A 17,004-nucleotide genomic window follows, 5' to 3' on the forward strand; every position below is an offset into this window, starting at 1 on the left:
TCATTCAGCTCAATTTCACAACCCACCGTTGTGTTTTTGTGGGTTCTTTCTCACTCACTTTTTTCTGTTTTAAATCAATTTCACAGGGGTTCACAAGAAAAAGATTTGCAGTTGAGAAACTGAAACAAAACATGATATCAGAACCTGATGAGTCGGCCAATTTATTGTAACCTGAATATCATTGCATTTTGAAATTGGAAGAAAAAAGCACCACTCACAGTGGGGAGAAACTGTACATGTGTTCTGTTTGTGGACAAGACTTCAACCAATCATCTGGCCTTTGGAAACATAATTGCAGTCACAACAGGGAGATGGCATGGAAGTGTGAGGATTGTGGGAAGGAATTCAATTACCCATCCCTGCTGGAAACTCATCGACGCAGTCACACTGGGGAGAGGCCATTCACCTGCTCCCAGTGTGGGAAGGGATTCACTCAGTTATCCAGCTTACATATACACCAGAGGACTCATGCTGAGGAGAGGCCGTTCACCTGCTCCCAATGTGGGAAGGGATTCAATCAGTCATCCAATCTAGCAATACACCAGCGTGTTCACACTGGGGAGAAACCGTTCACCTGCTCTGAATGTGGGAAGCGATTTTCTCACTCATCCACTCTGCTGATACACCAGCGAACTCACACTCAGGAGAGGCCATTCACTTGCTCCCAGTGTGGGAAGGGATTTGCTGACTCATCTACTTTGTTGAAACACCAGCGAGTTCACACTGGGGAGAGGCCATTCACCTGTTCCCAGTGTGGAAAGGGATTTGCTCAGTCAGCCACCTTGTTCACACACCAGCGAATTCACACTGGGGAGAGGCCATTCACCTGCTCTGTGTGTGGGAAAGGATTCAGTCGGTCATCAACTCTGCTGACACACCAGCGAGTTCACACTGGGGAGAAACCATTCATCTGCTGTGTGTGTGGGAAAGGATTCAATCACTCATCCAACCGAGCAATACACCAGCGAATCCACACAGAGGAGAGGCCATTCATCTGTTCTGTGTGTGAGAAGGGATTCAATCAGTCGTCTAAACTAGCAATACATCAGCGGGTTCACAGTGGGGAGAGGCCGTTCACCTGCTTGCAGTGTGGGAAGGGATACGTTACCTCATCGAATCTTCTGACGCACCAGCGAATTCACAAGTTGTGATTGGATTTCAAATTAGGGAGAGACCATGAAAATGTGCAGACTGTGAGGAGAGTTTCAGTTACCCGTCAGAGCTGGAAGCACCGGGGACTGTTTGAAGATGGAGGGTTTCTATAAGCTGCTCTAAGACTTGTCTTCTCGCTGAAAGCTTCAGGACAGTCTATACTCATTATAGCAAGTATATTTATGGTTTCTCACTGTAACTGAAGTGGCATCTACATCTCTGAGGAATGTTGCATATTTGGAACTGAAATTGTGCTAAATTAGAAATTAAAGTTGTTTCCTTTCACTTTTAAATATTGTTCAACTGTTAATAGTTAAGCTGCTTCATTTTTTGGAATTATATTCAAGCTGTTGTTAAATAAAGTTTGTTTTACCATGAAAGATTCCTAATTTGTCAGTGGAATTACTCCTGAAGTGAAGCATCCGATCCTCACATTTATGCCAAAATAGAAAAATTTGTTTGGATCTAATCTGGCTTCCTAACATAATTTATGGGTTCTGGTCCAGGACACTTTTGGAAGGGATTCACTCCATAATCTACCCTCCAACCACCCCCGCTTCACTCTGGGGAGAGACCTTTTAAATGCCCAGACTGTGAGAACTGCTATAAAAGCTGTAGAGAACTGATGTCTCATCAATGTGTTCACACTAATGAGAGAGCATTCAGCTGCTTTTACTGTGAGACGGGGTTCAGGGAATCATTCCAACTCCCTGTACACCAGCGAGTTCACACTGGGGAGAGGCTATTCACCTGCTCTGAGTTTGGGAAGAGATCCACTCAGTTTTGAGGTTCGATTTCCAGTATCTGCAGTATCTTATTTTGATCTGATTTTTTGTTTGATTTATTATTGTCGCATGTATTGGGATACAGTGAAAAGTATTGTTTATTGTGCGCTTTGCAGACAAAACATACTGTTCCAGCATTTTCTGTTTTAGTTCCTTTTGAAGGGTTCTCCCTCTCTCCTCCATCCTCACCGACAACAGCAAGTCTGAGGAGCTCATGGAGCTCGTCACTAAGATTGAGACAGTCTGATCAGCTGCCTCTGCTGTTTCCCTCGCTTCCATTGGGTCAAACTGTGTCTAACAATTTGCCCAACCCTAAACTCATCTTTCTTTAGTTTCTCTCTGTCAAGCAGTCGATTTAGTAACCTATATTTGTATTGTTGGATATTAGAAATAAGATATACATTTAAGTGAGTTTAATTCGGTGTTTCTGTGTACAGAAGGGTTAAAACTTTCATAGATTAATGTTAAATAAAGGTATTTGCATGTATGGGGTTTTGGTTTCATTTCAAACTGTGCCTGTATTGTGTTCAGAGAGTTTACAATGTGAAAACACACATAAGGAAAGACTAGGTAAGGAAAGACTTGGCAACCAGTGGCCATTTTGGGTCAGAAATAATTTTTGATTTAGCTGAAGAGGAAACTGCCAGAACCATTAGGCAGAACAATGGAGTAAGGGCAAGAAAGAAAGTCCCATAAGTTGGAGAACAGATAGTTCTAGAAACCAGGGAATGAAAAAAGTCTGAGGAAAACTGAAGTCAAAGGGAATCTGAACAAGATACTGTTCCCTGAAATTAAAGAAAGGGGGAGAGAGAGGCTTCTAGTTAAAGGCAACACACATGGTGAAGTTGGCTGGCAAAAAGCCAGACTCTGAAGTAATCCTAAGGTTGGGACTTTGGTACCACCTGTGAAACAGTAGTGTTCTGTTGATATGGCTGGGTACCTGAGAGATTGTGTGGAAGCTTGAATGCATGTGATAATCTGAGGCAGAAGAATAGTGAAAGGAGAGATTGAAATCCTGGAAGTGGATCCTTGCTGAAAAGATCTGAGAGAGTGCGTTGTTTGGGAGAACATTTTTGAGAGTGGATCTGATTGATGAAAATTTCTGTGCACCAATTTCAATGACAATGTTGCAATTTGTAATTTTACACATGACATAATCTCAGTATGATTACTCAGCATCGGGTTGTACTCTGACCGGTGCAGTGCAAATGGTGGAACTTACTGATCAAGAACCGGTCAGAGATTACATTGAATCAGAGAATTCTCTCATTCTTGGGCGACACGGTGGTTAGCACTGCTGACTCACAATGCCAGGGTCCCGGGTTCGAATCCCGGCTTGGGTCACTGTCTGTGTGGAGTTTGCACATTCTCCCCGTGTCTGCATGGGTTTGCTCCGGTTTCCTTCCACAGTCCAAAGATGTGTGGGTTAGGTGGATTGGCCATGCTAAATTGCCCTGAGTGTCGGGGGGCTAGCTAGGGTAAATGCATGAGGTTGTGGGGATAGGACCTGGGTGGGATTGTGGTCGGTGCAGACTCAATGGGCCGAATGGCCTCCTTCTACACTGTAGGGATTCTATGAATATCCAGAGCAGAAAGACATTGTTCGGTTTAACGAGTCTGTGCTGGTGTTTATATTTCACACAAGACACCTCCCATTCCATCTCCCTCATTTCAGCCTTTCAGCTCATCTTTCTAATCTCCTTTCCCTCATGTACTCATCACATTTCCTTTTTAAACGATGAGTTGTCCAGCTAGTTCCTGTGGCAGTGAATTTCACATTGTGATCAATCTCTGAGTATAGATGGTGAGTGACTTGGAGGGGAACGTGCAGGTGATGATGTTCCCAGGCATTTGCTGCCCTTCTCCAAGGGGCTAGAGGTTGCGGGTTTGCAACATGCTGTCAAAGAAGCCTTGGTGAGTGCTTGCAGTGCATCTTGTAGGTGGTACACACAGCTGCCATGTGAGTCAGTGTTGGAGGGAGTAGATGTTTGTAGGAGGATTGCCAATCAAGCTGCTTTGTCTTGGATGGTGTTGAGCTTCCTGAGTTGTTGGAGCTGCACTAAGTCAGAAAATTGGAGCTTATTCAATTGGACACAAGAGTTGTGCCTTGTTGATGCTGGAGTTTGGGGAGAAGGATTAAACAGAGCTTTTAGTGGAAAATTCACCTGATCTGGCCCAGACACCACGAGGAGGTGGAAATGGGATGTGTTATGATTCTCAATTGAAACCCTACCCAACTGAAAAGGTGAACATTGAAGAGTTGAACACGGAGGGAGGGATGTCTGTTAGTGTTCTTCAGCAGTGGAAGTGGGGATCGGGATTGCGCTGGAAGAACAGGAGTGATGGTGAAATGAGTCAGCAAATAGGGAACGGTTATTTAACCACCAGCTCGGGTTACTGAAGCCTGAATATTGTGGGAGAGAAAAGGCGAGAGTGTTGCAGAGTTTAAAATGGAACAAGAGAGTCTTAAGCTGGTGAAGTCAGTGAAATCTGAGTCTCGGTTTTGTCTGCTGTCATTTTATGGAGGCCCCGTTTTGCTGAAACCAACAGAAAAAACGCTGGAAAACCTCAGCAAGTCTGGCAGCATCTGTCAGGAGAGAAAAGAGCTGAAGTTTCGAGTCTGGATGACCCTTTGACAAACCTTTTGCTCTTTTGGTTTCAGATTCCAGCATCCGCAGTAATTTGCTTTTATCCCATTTTGCTGAAACTCTTTATTTCCACAGTTACAGAATCAGTGAAAAGACATGACACATTCTTCACAGCAGCATCAAACTCACACTGACTGTTTCCTCACTCACCTCGAGGTTATCGATTCGCCTCCGGCCTCTTCCGTTCACTCCTGCTTCGGGTGTGGTCTCAGAATGGGGAGGGGACGGATTAGTGACCACCTCCCCGCACCCCCCTCCCCCCCACAAACACACACAAAGAGGAACGACTCAAACACAATCATTAAATAAAGTGAAAGCAGACATACATACACACCAAACATGTATGTGCTCGCACACAGGTACACACACACATGAACTGAAATGCGTGTACACCCCGACAGACACACACTCACTCATAGACACAAGCGTGCCTGCTCACAGACAAAATCATAGAATTCCTACAGTGCAGAAGAGACCATTCAGCCCTTTGAGTCTGCACTGACTCTCTGACAGAGCATCTTACCCAGGCCCTATTCCCGTTACCCCATATCTTTACCCCACTAATCACTCTGATCTACATATTTTGTGACATAAAGCAGCAATTTAGCATGGTCAATCCACCTAACCAGCACATTTTGAAGTTTGGGAGGAAACCAGAGCCTCCGGAGGAAACCCACGCAGACACGGGGAGAACATGCAAACTCCACACAGACACAATGGGTAGCACTGCTGCCTCACAGCACCAGGGACCTGGGTTCAAATCAAGCCTCAGGTTGTGTGAAGTGTGTGTGAAGTTTGTGCATTCTCCCCGTGTCTGTGAGAGTTTTCTCCAGTTGCTCCGGTTTCTACCCACACTCCAAAGACGTGTGATTGAGGTGGATTGGCCGTGCTAAATTGCCCCTTAGTGTTGGGGATATGATCAGTGTAAATACGTGGGGTTATGGGGATAGGGCCTGGGTGGGGTTGTTGTTGGTGCAGGCTCGGTGGGCCGATTGGTCTCTTTCTGCACTGTCGGGATTCTATGATTAATCCGAGGCTGGAATCGAACCCAGGGCCCTGGCGCTGTGAGGCAGCAGTGCTAACCACTGTGCCACCATGCCGCCCAGGTGGGCACACAGACAGCTGCACACACTACACTGTCAATCACCTGCCTCCAGCTGTCAGTGCTGAGGAAGTGAAACCAAGCTCCCCCCCTCCTCACTCACTGCTGTGTCAGGTGGATAGTAAAATCCCACCGCCACTACTGGATGGAGCGAAGGAGAGCTCCCGCTGGTTTCCGAGGGCCGATCTTTATCCTTCAAACAGCCTAACATTTGGTGGTTATCCGACAGTTTGTGGGATCTGCTGTGTGCAGTGCCTGCCGGGTTTCCCAGGTGAACAGCAGTGACTGTGTTTTGGAAACAGGAAGCTGCTGTGTTGATTCAGAGCGCTCTGGAACAGGCCAGACCAAGCACAGGAGCTAAATCATTCCCTCCTGCCGTTCTGTAGGAAGAGATGGTGACTGCACAGCAAGATCCCACAAGGCACGATGCAACACACAGCCAGGGAACTTAAATTTCAGAGACGATTTGAGGGACCCCTGGGAGAACCTGTTACAGCAGCTCGAATCTCAGGAACAGGTTACACAAATCTGTGACCTTCTGACCTGGGTGAGAGAGAGAATGAGAGGCACCAGGATAAGCCTGGAATGACTGATCCAGGAACTTCCAGTCCCATCGTCAACTCCAACAGGTCCCTTATCCGAGGCTCAGCAAAGGGGGTCAACATGATAAACAACTGAATCCCCAGTGAAAAAATACACAGTCCCTGCTGTCAATATCTCCGGCCATTCCACATCGGTCACAGGTGCACGGGCCAATGTCTGTGTGTGCGTGGGGGGGAGGCAGTGATGGGAGCGCATGTTACCTACAGAAAGCCTGGTCCCAGGTTAGCCAGACGGTAGGTTGTATCCGGTGTCCATCGTCCTCGGGCCGTGTCTCAGGGAGCGATAGGAGGAGAGTGGGACCATCACAGGACCAGGCCCCCGCCTGTGTTCTCCACTCTCTGTGTGAAAGGAGAAGGTGGTAAGAATCGGAGTGGGAATAGCTTCTGTCGAGCCTGCTCCACAATTCATCATCAACCTCATCTCCACTTTCCCTGCAGTCTTCCCGATCCCTCAATTCCCAAAGATATCCCCACTTTCCGCACACTCCTCCCCATCCCATAATTCCCAAAGATATCCCACTTTCCCCGCACTCCTTCCCATCCCTCAATTCCCAAAGATATCCCCACTTTCCCTGCACTCCTCTCCATCCCTCAATTCCCAAAGATATCTCCACTTTCCGCACACTCCTCCCCATAGATATCCCCACTTTCCCCGCACTCCTCCCCATTCTTCAATTCCCAAAGATATCCCCACTTTCCCCACACTCTTCCTCCTATCTCTCAATTCCCAAAGACATCCCCACTTTCCCTGCACTCCTCCCCCATCCCTCATTTGTTTTTGTTCATTTGTGGGATATGGGCGTCTCTGACTGGCCAACATTTATTGCCCATCCCGAGTTGCTCGAGGGCTGTTGAGAGTCAACCACGTTGCTGTAGCTCTGGAGTCACATGTAGGCCAGACCAGGTAAGGGCGGCAGATTTCCTGTGGTTGACTCTCAACTGCCCTCCAAGAGCAACTAGGGATGGACAATAAATGCTGACCAGCCAGTGATGCCCATATCCCACGAATGAATAAAAATAATTGGGCCCAATCTACTCAACCTCTCAGGCTCCACAGCCCTGAATGGTTTCCTCTTCCTATTTTCCTGGCTCCCCCTCACATACAGAGTGCGGATCTCACCTGGGGCGGCTGGATGAATGCCAGCCAGTCAGAGGCGTGTGTGGGCAGCAGCCCCATTGCCTGGCACTTGTAGATGGCCAGGGCCAACCCCAGCAGGTTGCCGATGAAGTAGATGAGACACTGCAGCCAGTGCTGATAAGAATTCCCCAGGACCCTAAAGACTGAGAGCAAGAATGGAAAAGCAGGAAGTTCAGGAACAGGTGAGAACCTTTCCTCATAACACAGCCTATCCATTGTAGGTATTAGTCTGGTAAACCGTCTCTGAACTGTCTCCAGCATACTTGCACACTTCCTTAAACAAGGTGACCAATACTGCACACAGTACTCCAGATGTGGTTTCACTAGTGACCTGTACAACTGAAGCATAACCTCCCTAGTTCTGTATTTAATTCCCATCACAATGAATGATAACATTCTATTAGTTTTCCTAATTACTTGCTGTACCTGCATATTAGCCTTTTGTGATTTATGCACTCGGACACCCAGATCTTGATCAATTGGGCCAGTGGGCTGACGAATGGCAGATGGAGTTTAATTTAGACAAATGCGAGGTGATGCATTTTGGTAGATTGAACCAAGGCAGGACTTACTCAGTTAATGGTAGGGCGTTGGGAAGAGTTACAGAACAAAGAGATCTAGGGGTACATGGTCATAGCTCCTTGAAAGTGGAGTCACAGGTGGACAGAGTGGTGAAGAAGGCATTCGGCATGCTTGGTTTCATCGGTCAGAACATTGAATACAGGAGTTGGAATGTTTTGTTGAAGTTTTCCAAGACATTGGTAAGGCCACACTTGGAATACTGTGTGCAGTTCTGGTCACCCTATTATAGAAAGGAGATTATTAAACTAGAAAGAGTGCAGAAAAGATTTACTTGGATGCTACGGGGACTTGATGGATTGAGTTATAAGGAGAGGCTGGATAGACTGGGACGTTTTTCTCTGGAGCGTAGGAGGCTGAGGAGTGATCTTATAAAGGCCTATAAAATAATGAGGGGCACAGATCAACTAGATAGTCAATACCTTTTCCCAAAGGTAGGGGAGTCTAAAACTAGAGGGCATAGATTTAAGGTGAGAGGGGAGAGATACAAAAGTGTCCAGAGGGGCAATTTTTTCACACAGAGGGTGGTGAGTATCTGAAACAAGCTGCCAGAGGTAGTAGTAGAGGCAGGTACAATTTTGTCTTTTAAAAAGCATTTAGATAGTTACATGGGTACGATGGGTTTAGAGGGATATGGGCCAAATGCGGGCAATTGGGATTAGCGTAGGGGTTTTAAAAAAGGAAGGGTGGCATGGACAAGTTGGGCCTAAGGGCCTGTTTCCATGCTGTAAAGCTCTATGACTCTATCCCTCTGAATCTCTGAGCTCTGCAATCTCTCACCATTTATACAAAATGCTTCTTTTTCATTCTTCCTGCTGAAATGGACAATTTCACATTTGCCCACATTCTACTCCATTTGACAGATATTTGCCCACTCACTTTACCTTTCTATCTTTCTGTACTCTCTGTATGTCCTCTTCACAACTTACTTTCCCATCTATCTGTGTGTCATCGACAAATTTGCCAAACATCCCTTCATCCAGACATTTATATAAATTTCATTCCTTGCCCCAAATTTGATTCCTTTTCCACTATTTAGTTTAAAACCATCTCTAGTTTCCTAGTTATGGGGTTCGCAAGAACACCGACCCCAGCACAGTTCAGATGTAGACTGTCCCAATGGTACAGATCTCACTTTACCCAGTACTGATGTCAGTGTCCCATGAACCAGAACCCACCTCCCACACCAGTTAGGGCGGCACAGTGATTAGTACTGCTGCCTCACAACACCAGGGACTCGATTCTATACTGGCTTAGAATCCCTACAGTTCAAAAGGAGGCCATTCAGCCCATCGCTTCTGCACCGACCATAACCCCACCCAGGCCCTATCCCTGTACCACCATGTATTTACTCTGTTAGTTCCCCTGACACTATGGGACAACTTACCATAGCCAATCAATTTAACCCGCACATCTTTGGACTGTGGGAGGAAACCGGAGGACCCGGAGGAAACCCACGCAGATAGAGAGAGAACATGCAAACTCCACACACACTCGAGGCCGGAATTGAACCTGGGTTCCTGGCGCTGTGAGGCAGCAGTGCTAACCACTGTGCCACCGTGCCGCCCCTTGGGTCACTATCTGTGCAGAGTTTGCACTTTCACCCCGTATCTGTGTGGGTTTTCTCCCACAGTCTGAAAGACCTGCTGGTTAGGTGCATTGGCCATGCTAAATTCTCCCTCAGTGTACCCGAGGACGCACTGGAATGTGGCGACTAGGGGATTCTCACAGTAACTTCATTGCAGTGTTAATGTAAGCCTACTTGTGACACTAATAAATAAACTTTGAAGCAGCCTTTCAGTCACGCATTGATCCCTCCGATCTGATCTGTCCTATACCTATTAGCATGTGGCTCAGGTAATAATTCAGAGATTATAACCATTGAGGTTCTGCTTCTTAATTTGGTGCCTAAGTCCTCATACTGACACTGAAAACCTCCTTCTTTGTCTCTGTTGTTTGTACCTACATTGACGATGACAACTGGAAACTCCCCCTCTCCAATGCAAGTTCCTCTCCAGCCCTGATCAGATGTCCTGAACACTGGCCCCAGACAGGCACCACAGCTGCCTTGATTCACATTCTTTGCTGCAGAGAATGTGCCAATCCCTCTGACTATACTGTCCCCCATTATCACTGCATTCCTTTTTGCTCCCCTCACTAGAATGGCTTCCTGTACCACAGTGCCATGGGTAATTGGTTCATCCATCCTGCAGCTCCCATTCATCCAAACAAGCTGAAAATACCTCAAACTGGCTGGACAATGGTAAAGGCTAAGGATCCTGTCTGTGAGTTCCCTTATCTGTCTCACTCAGTCACTCTCCTGTTGCTGACCCTGTGCCAAGAGGTGTGACTGCTCCCTGATACAAAGAATCCAGGTAACTTTCCCCCTCCCTGATGCATTGCAGTGTCTGTAGTTCAGCCTCCAGCTCATAAACTCTGAACCACAGCTGCTCGAACTTCACTTACTGCAGACATGTTTGCCCTGGATCAAACTGACAGCCAGGAGCTCCCACACGCTGCAGCTGTGACACATCTTTAATGTGTGCGAATAAACTATTTAATTATTTTATCCAATTACATATTTTGTTTTTGTTTTAAGTATTTTAGTTTTTAAGTATTTTATTAACCTTACCACCAATTGCTGTACTGTTTTAACCCTTAAGCACAGAATTAACCTTAGTCACTTAGCAGATACTCACCAAAAATCTAGCTTCTTCCTCTGTAGAAGAGTAAGATCACTTCCTAAAGGCTGAGAAAGTTAGAAAGCAAAAGGGCACCTCTTTCCCTCCCTTCCCGAACTCCCTTAATTACCCAACTCCCAGAACTCTATTCTAAGCTGCACTCAAGTGATGCCGGTTCAGAGCTGTTTCTGAGCTGCAGATTCAGTACAATACTCACTTGCAGACATGGACATCAAGGCCTGTATGGGTCTCCAGGCCATCATGCACACCATCATGGTCGGGAGGATGGAGATGGTGTTGCCAGCCATGTACATGATGAACAGATTCATGGGCAGCTGTTTCAATGGGCCCAAGACGATGTCTCAGCAGCGCTGAAACAGAAAGCGAGCAGGGTATCAGTAAAGGGGGCCGGTTAGGGGAGGCCATATACTGATCTTATACCCAGGCCTGGAAGTTAGGATGGTGATTAACACAATTAGTCCCTTTATCACACAGGCTGCTGTGGTTCACCAAGGTACTTCACCACCATGGACTAACCAGACGTTGTCAGCCACACACTAAAGACACATTCAAATCCAACTTACTTTCTTGACCAGGATCCGGTCTGTTTCTTGGACGCGGATGTCTGGTAGCTGTTTGTCCGAATATGCGACTGGGCACATGGAGTCTCTCTGGCTATACTGTTGATCACGGCTCCTGTGAGAAACAGAAAACACAAATTGGTCACCCTTTCAAGACCTTGTTTAAAGAGGGAGTCTCTCTGTTGAGGACCCCAACATGGTGGCAATGCTGCCAGCACGAACTAAAGCTTGGGCAAACATCGAACACACACTGCCATTGTGTCCACTGAACTGCCACGGGAATGGAGGATGGCAGAAGTGGATTTAGTGTGAATTGATAATCAGGGTGCCAATCCATTTACTCTCCATTAAGGATCAACAGCGACAAATCACCAGATGTACCAAATTGTGTCTTGAAAACAAACACTGTGGGACATTGAGAGAGATCCAGTTCAGCACCCGGCCCTGGAAACGAGCAATCGTTCCCCCAACCACCACCGCAGTTGGCACCTGATCAGGTGGAGGGGCTGAAACCAAAAGGGCATCTCAGGGTCATGACCTGGGGAAAAGATGCCAAGTGGGGTCTGAGTGGTTTCTGGGGGATTTGAGGGGCTGCTTTGTGATGAGGAGCTCGGTGAGGGGTAAAAGAGGCGTGAAAAACCCGGGGTTGGGAAGTTTTGGGTTGGTGCCACATCCCCGGGTCGGTGTGCGGTGGCCTCCCCTCGGGAGAGACGGGCTGACCCGGCTTGCCGCCTGCTCGAGTCCCCGGGTGGCCAACGCAGCTGCTGCTGCCGCTCAGGCTGAGAGCGAGGGTTCACTTGTGCCAGCGCGCGCGGTTGACAAGCCCCGCCCCTGCAGCCATGACAACGTCGTCGACCGTTAACCGTCCCCCCTTTTCAAATCTGATTCCGATCCGAGGAAGAACCCGCGCGCTTCCGTCAACAAACCACTCCCGCTGCAATGCGCATGTGCGGTCTCAACCTCCTCAGCTCTGTTTACGCCGCCCATTGCCCCGCCCCCACAACTCCGCCATGTTTATTAGGGGCACATCGGCTCCGACTCGATCCACTCTCCGGCCAAATGGAGCGCCTCTGACCCGCACAAAGATGGACACCACTCAATATCAGAGATTTATAATATTGCTTCCTTAATTCCCTCACGAAAATGTCTTACACCGTATAAAACATCAATAAAACCTAAAGGACCAGATTATCCTTCTCATTCTGCAACCAAAACCAATCCAATGTTACTGGGTTTCTCCACAGATACTGCCAGACCTGCTGATGTTATCCATCATTTTCTGTTCTCATTTCACATTTCTGCAGTATTTTACATTCTGCCTCGAAGGGCTGATCCTTCCAACCAAGTTACAACGGACAGAACAATATAACATTGTGGCTTCCTCCAAGTATGAGAACTGAAGGGTGGACAATTTGCATATATTAGGAAAAGTAAAGTTTATATTAGTCACAAGTCAGCTTTCATTAACACAGCAATGAAGTTACTGTGAAAATCCCCCAGTACTCACAGTCCGGCACCTGTTCGGGTGCACTGAGAGAGAATTTAGCATGGTCAATGCACCGAACCAGCACATCTATCGGACTGTGGGAGGAAACCGGAGCACTCGGAGGAAACCCATGCAGACACGGGGAGAACGTGCAGACTGCGCACAGACAGTGACCCAAGCTGGGTATCAAACCCAGGTCCCTGGCGCTGTGAGGCAGTAGCGCTAACCACTGTGCCAAGGTTGATTAGAATCACAATCTCACTGATGTAACCTAGTGATGCCAATGATATAATAACAGTGATCTCATTGACGAGAGACAGTTTGATCTTCAATTAATTTGAAATAAGTCGTCATATGGAAAGAATACAGGTGTTGAATATAAATGAAGAGTTCAGTTTATTTTGCTCACTCTGACGAATCAGGCTGAACCTTCTACTGAGGACATACAAGGAGAAGATTTTGTCTTGTCATCCTGTTACTGACATATCAAATAGAGCAGGAAAATACATGGGCATTGAATGGAATCTGACTTCTGCCGTGGTTCCCCGTGGACGGCAAGAAGAGTTCATCAATCAGAATAGAGAGTCTGAGTCTTGATCTTCCAGGCAGCAAGGCTTTATTAGCTAATACATTTCAATAAAGCCGGGATTTCCAGATGAATCCAAAAAAACAGTGCTCTGACAGTCCTTTTTATCCACATTTAGCTTCATATTTCATCATTCTTATCTTACAGTCAAGGTTTTTTTGTTGCAGACCCCAAGGCCACTTTTCGTTAGCCACCATGGTTTACTAGACCTACGTTATCTGCCTTCTTTCTGATTGGTCACTAATGAATGTGCTATGATATCATTGTGGTTACATCTTGCCTTCTTATCTGAAGTTTATTGTCTAATCAGCCAAGGTTGTTGTTTGTTCAACCATTGTAGGGCATCCTGCTATGCCAAGTCTTTTTTCCCGTTGTCTGACTTTCTCACGTTTATTTAAGAAATTACTTTCAGCTTCTGTGTGTTTGCTTGACTTCTTTTAGCCTTTATGTTCATTTATGTGAGTATCCATGTGTACTGACCTGGTAAGGTATTGTGCACTTAAAAGGGTACAAGTGTATGCTTAATAAGATATGTGATGATATATGAGAGCTTCTTAAGTAGTGATTATCTCTTCTATGTTAATTATTATCTCCTACTTGTCCTAATAATTATTCCTTCCAATATATGTTGTCTTAATGATTATCCCTTACACTTCTCTAACTGGAGTCAATGGGAGCTGTCTTGAGAACACATTGTCTGGACACTATTTTCAGTAAAATACTGGAACTCCGCATATCTCCCTGCACAGCACATTTCTCCATTCAGCTTGTTCCATTTTTGTACATGGTTCCCTCTGATTCCTGTCTCTGTGTCTCTCAGCCCGCAGTAATTTACCGTGCTGTCAGACAGCAGCTCATGGATGGTTCCTCACTTTTCAAACTGTCGAATGATGCAGAAAATTAAGTCCCCATACCCTCTGCTCTAAAAACACTTCCGTAATTAGGGATGCGGATGAAGAAGTTAGGAGCTTTATCCTGGACTTGATGGTACAGCCGTAAGGAATATGAATGAGCTGTGCTCGAAAAACTCTAATTAATGGTAACTGAATCTCCCTCAAACTGTGTCAATGTAACTGGCTCCTGTGAGACACGGACACTAAAACTGATTTATTTTACATATTCTGATATATCCTGACCATTGATTAACTGTAAATAGCTCCTGAACCTTGGGGAGGAAAGTGTGCAGGTGACTTTCTCCCTCTCTGATGCCCCACAATGACAGCAGCTCAGACTCCAGCTCAATACCCCTGAGCACAGATTCCGCCAGCTGCAGACACTCGCCACAGATATGATTGTCCAGGTTTGCACGAACTCTCACATGCTGCAGTTCTGGCACACCACCTGCCCTGTGAAGAACATCAAACTCCCGTCCAGTTACAGGAGAAATAAAAAAAGGATTAACAACAGCAATCAACCCCTGCAGTTACACATGAACTCGCTGGTGTCTCAGCAGGTTGGATGGCCGATTGAATCCCTTCCCACACTCTGAGCAGGTGAACGGCCTCTCCCCACTATGAGTGTGTTGGTGTGTCTGGAGATTGGATGATTGAGTGAACTGCTTCCCACATACAGAGCACCTGAACATTCTTTCCCCAGTGTGAACTCGTTGGTGTTGAATAAGATGAGATGATTGTCTGAATCTCTTTTCACAGTGAGGACAGCTGAATGGTCTCTTGTCAGTGTGAACAAGCTGGTGTTTGATTAGATCTGGAGAGGTTTTAAAGCAATCCTCACAGTAAAAGCATTTATATGGTCTCTTGTTACTGTGAACTGTCTGGTGTGACCCTAGGCTGGATGACTTTGTGAAACCCTTCCCACATGTGGAGCAGATGAACGGTCTCTCTCTAGTGTGAGCGCGTCGATGGGTTTCCAGCTGAGATGGGTAACTGAATCCCTTCCCACAGTCCCCACATTTCCATGGTTTATCCATGGTTCCGGTATCCTTGTGTCTCTCCAGATTGGATGATCAGTTGAAGCCTCGTCCAAACATGGAATACATGTATGGTTTCTCCCCACTGGAAATGGTATGATTTATTTTCAGGCTGTGTAACTGGTTAAAGCTCTTTCCACAGTCAGTTCACTGGAACACTCTCATTCGGGTGTATGTGTGTGTCTCGGTGCTTTTCCAGTCACACCGTTGCTTGAAATCTTTCCCCACAGGCAGAACAGAGAAACATTTCTCCTTCCACAGTGAAAGGTCGATGATATTTAGCTCTTGATTAATTCAGTGACTTTGACTGATCACAAAGAAATGCTTTTCTGTCTTCAGATCATCTCCTACTAACCCCCTGTAAAAAGAATTGATGGTGTCAGTATCACTCAGTCCAGGATAGAAATTCAGAACAGAAATATCTAGTTTCTGTGCAACATTCCCACCCTCTGTTCTTCCAAATATGTGATCCATTAAACTAAAATAAGCTAAAATCAGCAACAAAGTCCTCACAAAAGGAAAGGGAATGTTCTTAACTAAACCAGAATGTTTTTTATGAACATATGAACAAGGAGCTGAGGTAGGCCATTCAGCCCCTCCACCATTTATTAAGACTGTGGCTGATTTGATGGTAACCTCAAATCTGCATCATGCTTACCTCTGATAATCTATCACCCCCTTGCTTACCAAGAATCTAACCACCTCTGCCTTAAAAATATTCAAAGATTCTGCTTCCACTACTTTTTCAGAAAGAGAGTTTCAGACTCACAACCCTCTGAGTGAAAGAATTTCTCCTGACTTCTGTTTTAAACGGGCAACCCCTTATTTTAAACAGTGACCCCTAGTTCTAAGTTCTCTCACAGAAGGAAACAGCCTCTTCACAACCACCTTGTCAAGACACCTCAGGATCTTATAATGGTTTAGTCAAGTCTCCCCTTGGTATTCTAAACTCCAGTGGATACAAGCCAAGTCTGTTCAACCTTTCCTTACAAGACAATACACCCATTGCTGCGATTAGTCTGTTAAACCTTCTCTGAACTGCTTCCAACATATTGATATCCTTCCTTTAATAAGGTAACCAATACTGTACACAATATTCTAAATGTGGTCTCACCAATGCCCTGCACAACTGAAGCACAACCTGGTTACTTTTGCAATCAACTCCCTCACAATAAATGGTAACATGCTATTAGCTTTCCTAATTACTTGCCCTGCCTGTATAAGAGCCTTCTGTGATTCATGCACTGGGACACAAAGGTCTCTCTGCACCTCAGAGCTCTGCAATCTCTCACCATTTAGATAAGTTTATCCTTCCTGCCAAAGTGGACATTTCACAGTTGCCCAATTCTACTCCATTTACCAGTTTTTTGCCCACTCACTTATCCTATGTATATATTTTGGTAGTCTCCTTATGCCATCTTTACGACTTATTTTCCTACTTATAGTAGATTGGCCATGCTTAGTGTCCAAAGATGTGTAGGTTAGATAGACTAACCATGATGAAATGTGTGGCATTATAGGGATAGGGCTGGTGGTGGGCCTGGGTAAGGTGCTCTTTTGGAGAGTCAGGGCAGACCTTATGGTCCAAATAGCCTCCTTCTCCACTGTATGGATTCAATGCTTCTATGGTTTATCTTGTGTGATCATCAAATTTGGCAATCATTGCGGCAATCCCTTCATCAAAGTCATTTCTATATATTGTAAACAGTTCAGTTCCCAGCAGTGATTCCTGTG

General features: G+C 45.9%; 1 protein-coding gene and 1 pseudogene across 2 annotated transcripts in view; one reads left to right on the plus strand and one right to left on the minus strand.

Moving 5' to 3' along the window:
* Positions 1–17,004, plus strand: part of LOC144484200 (uncharacterized) — a 138,428-nt gene that overhangs the window by 17,448 nt on the left and 103,976 nt on the right. Inside the window, exons 4-6 of the mRNA XM_078202735.1 lie at positions 209–245; positions 324–397; positions 482–1,147. Of these exons, the coding sequence (XP_078058861.1) occupies positions 209–245; positions 324–397; positions 482–1,147 (777 nt within the window). The remainder of the gene's footprint in view (positions 1–208; positions 246–323; positions 398–481; positions 1,148–17,004) is intronic.
* LOC144484209 (ER membrane protein complex subunit 4-like) lies at positions 39–12,109 on the minus strand (annotated as a pseudogene). Its single transcript, XR_013496063.1, has 6 exons — positions 12,033–12,109; positions 11,272–11,386; positions 10,905–11,058; positions 7,410–7,570; positions 6,495–6,628; positions 39–119 (listed from the first exon to the last, which is right to left on the minus strand). The product of XR_013496063.1 is annotated as an ER membrane protein complex subunit 4-like (transcript).

This window comes from Mustelus asterias, unplaced genomic scaffold (assembly GCF_964213995.1).
Source record: "Mustelus asterias unplaced genomic scaffold, sMusAst1.hap1.1 HAP1_SCAFFOLD_95, whole genome shotgun sequence".
In the NCBI taxonomy this organism is placed as follows: Eukaryota; Metazoa; Chordata; class Chondrichthyes; order Carcharhiniformes; family Triakidae; genus Mustelus; species Mustelus asterias.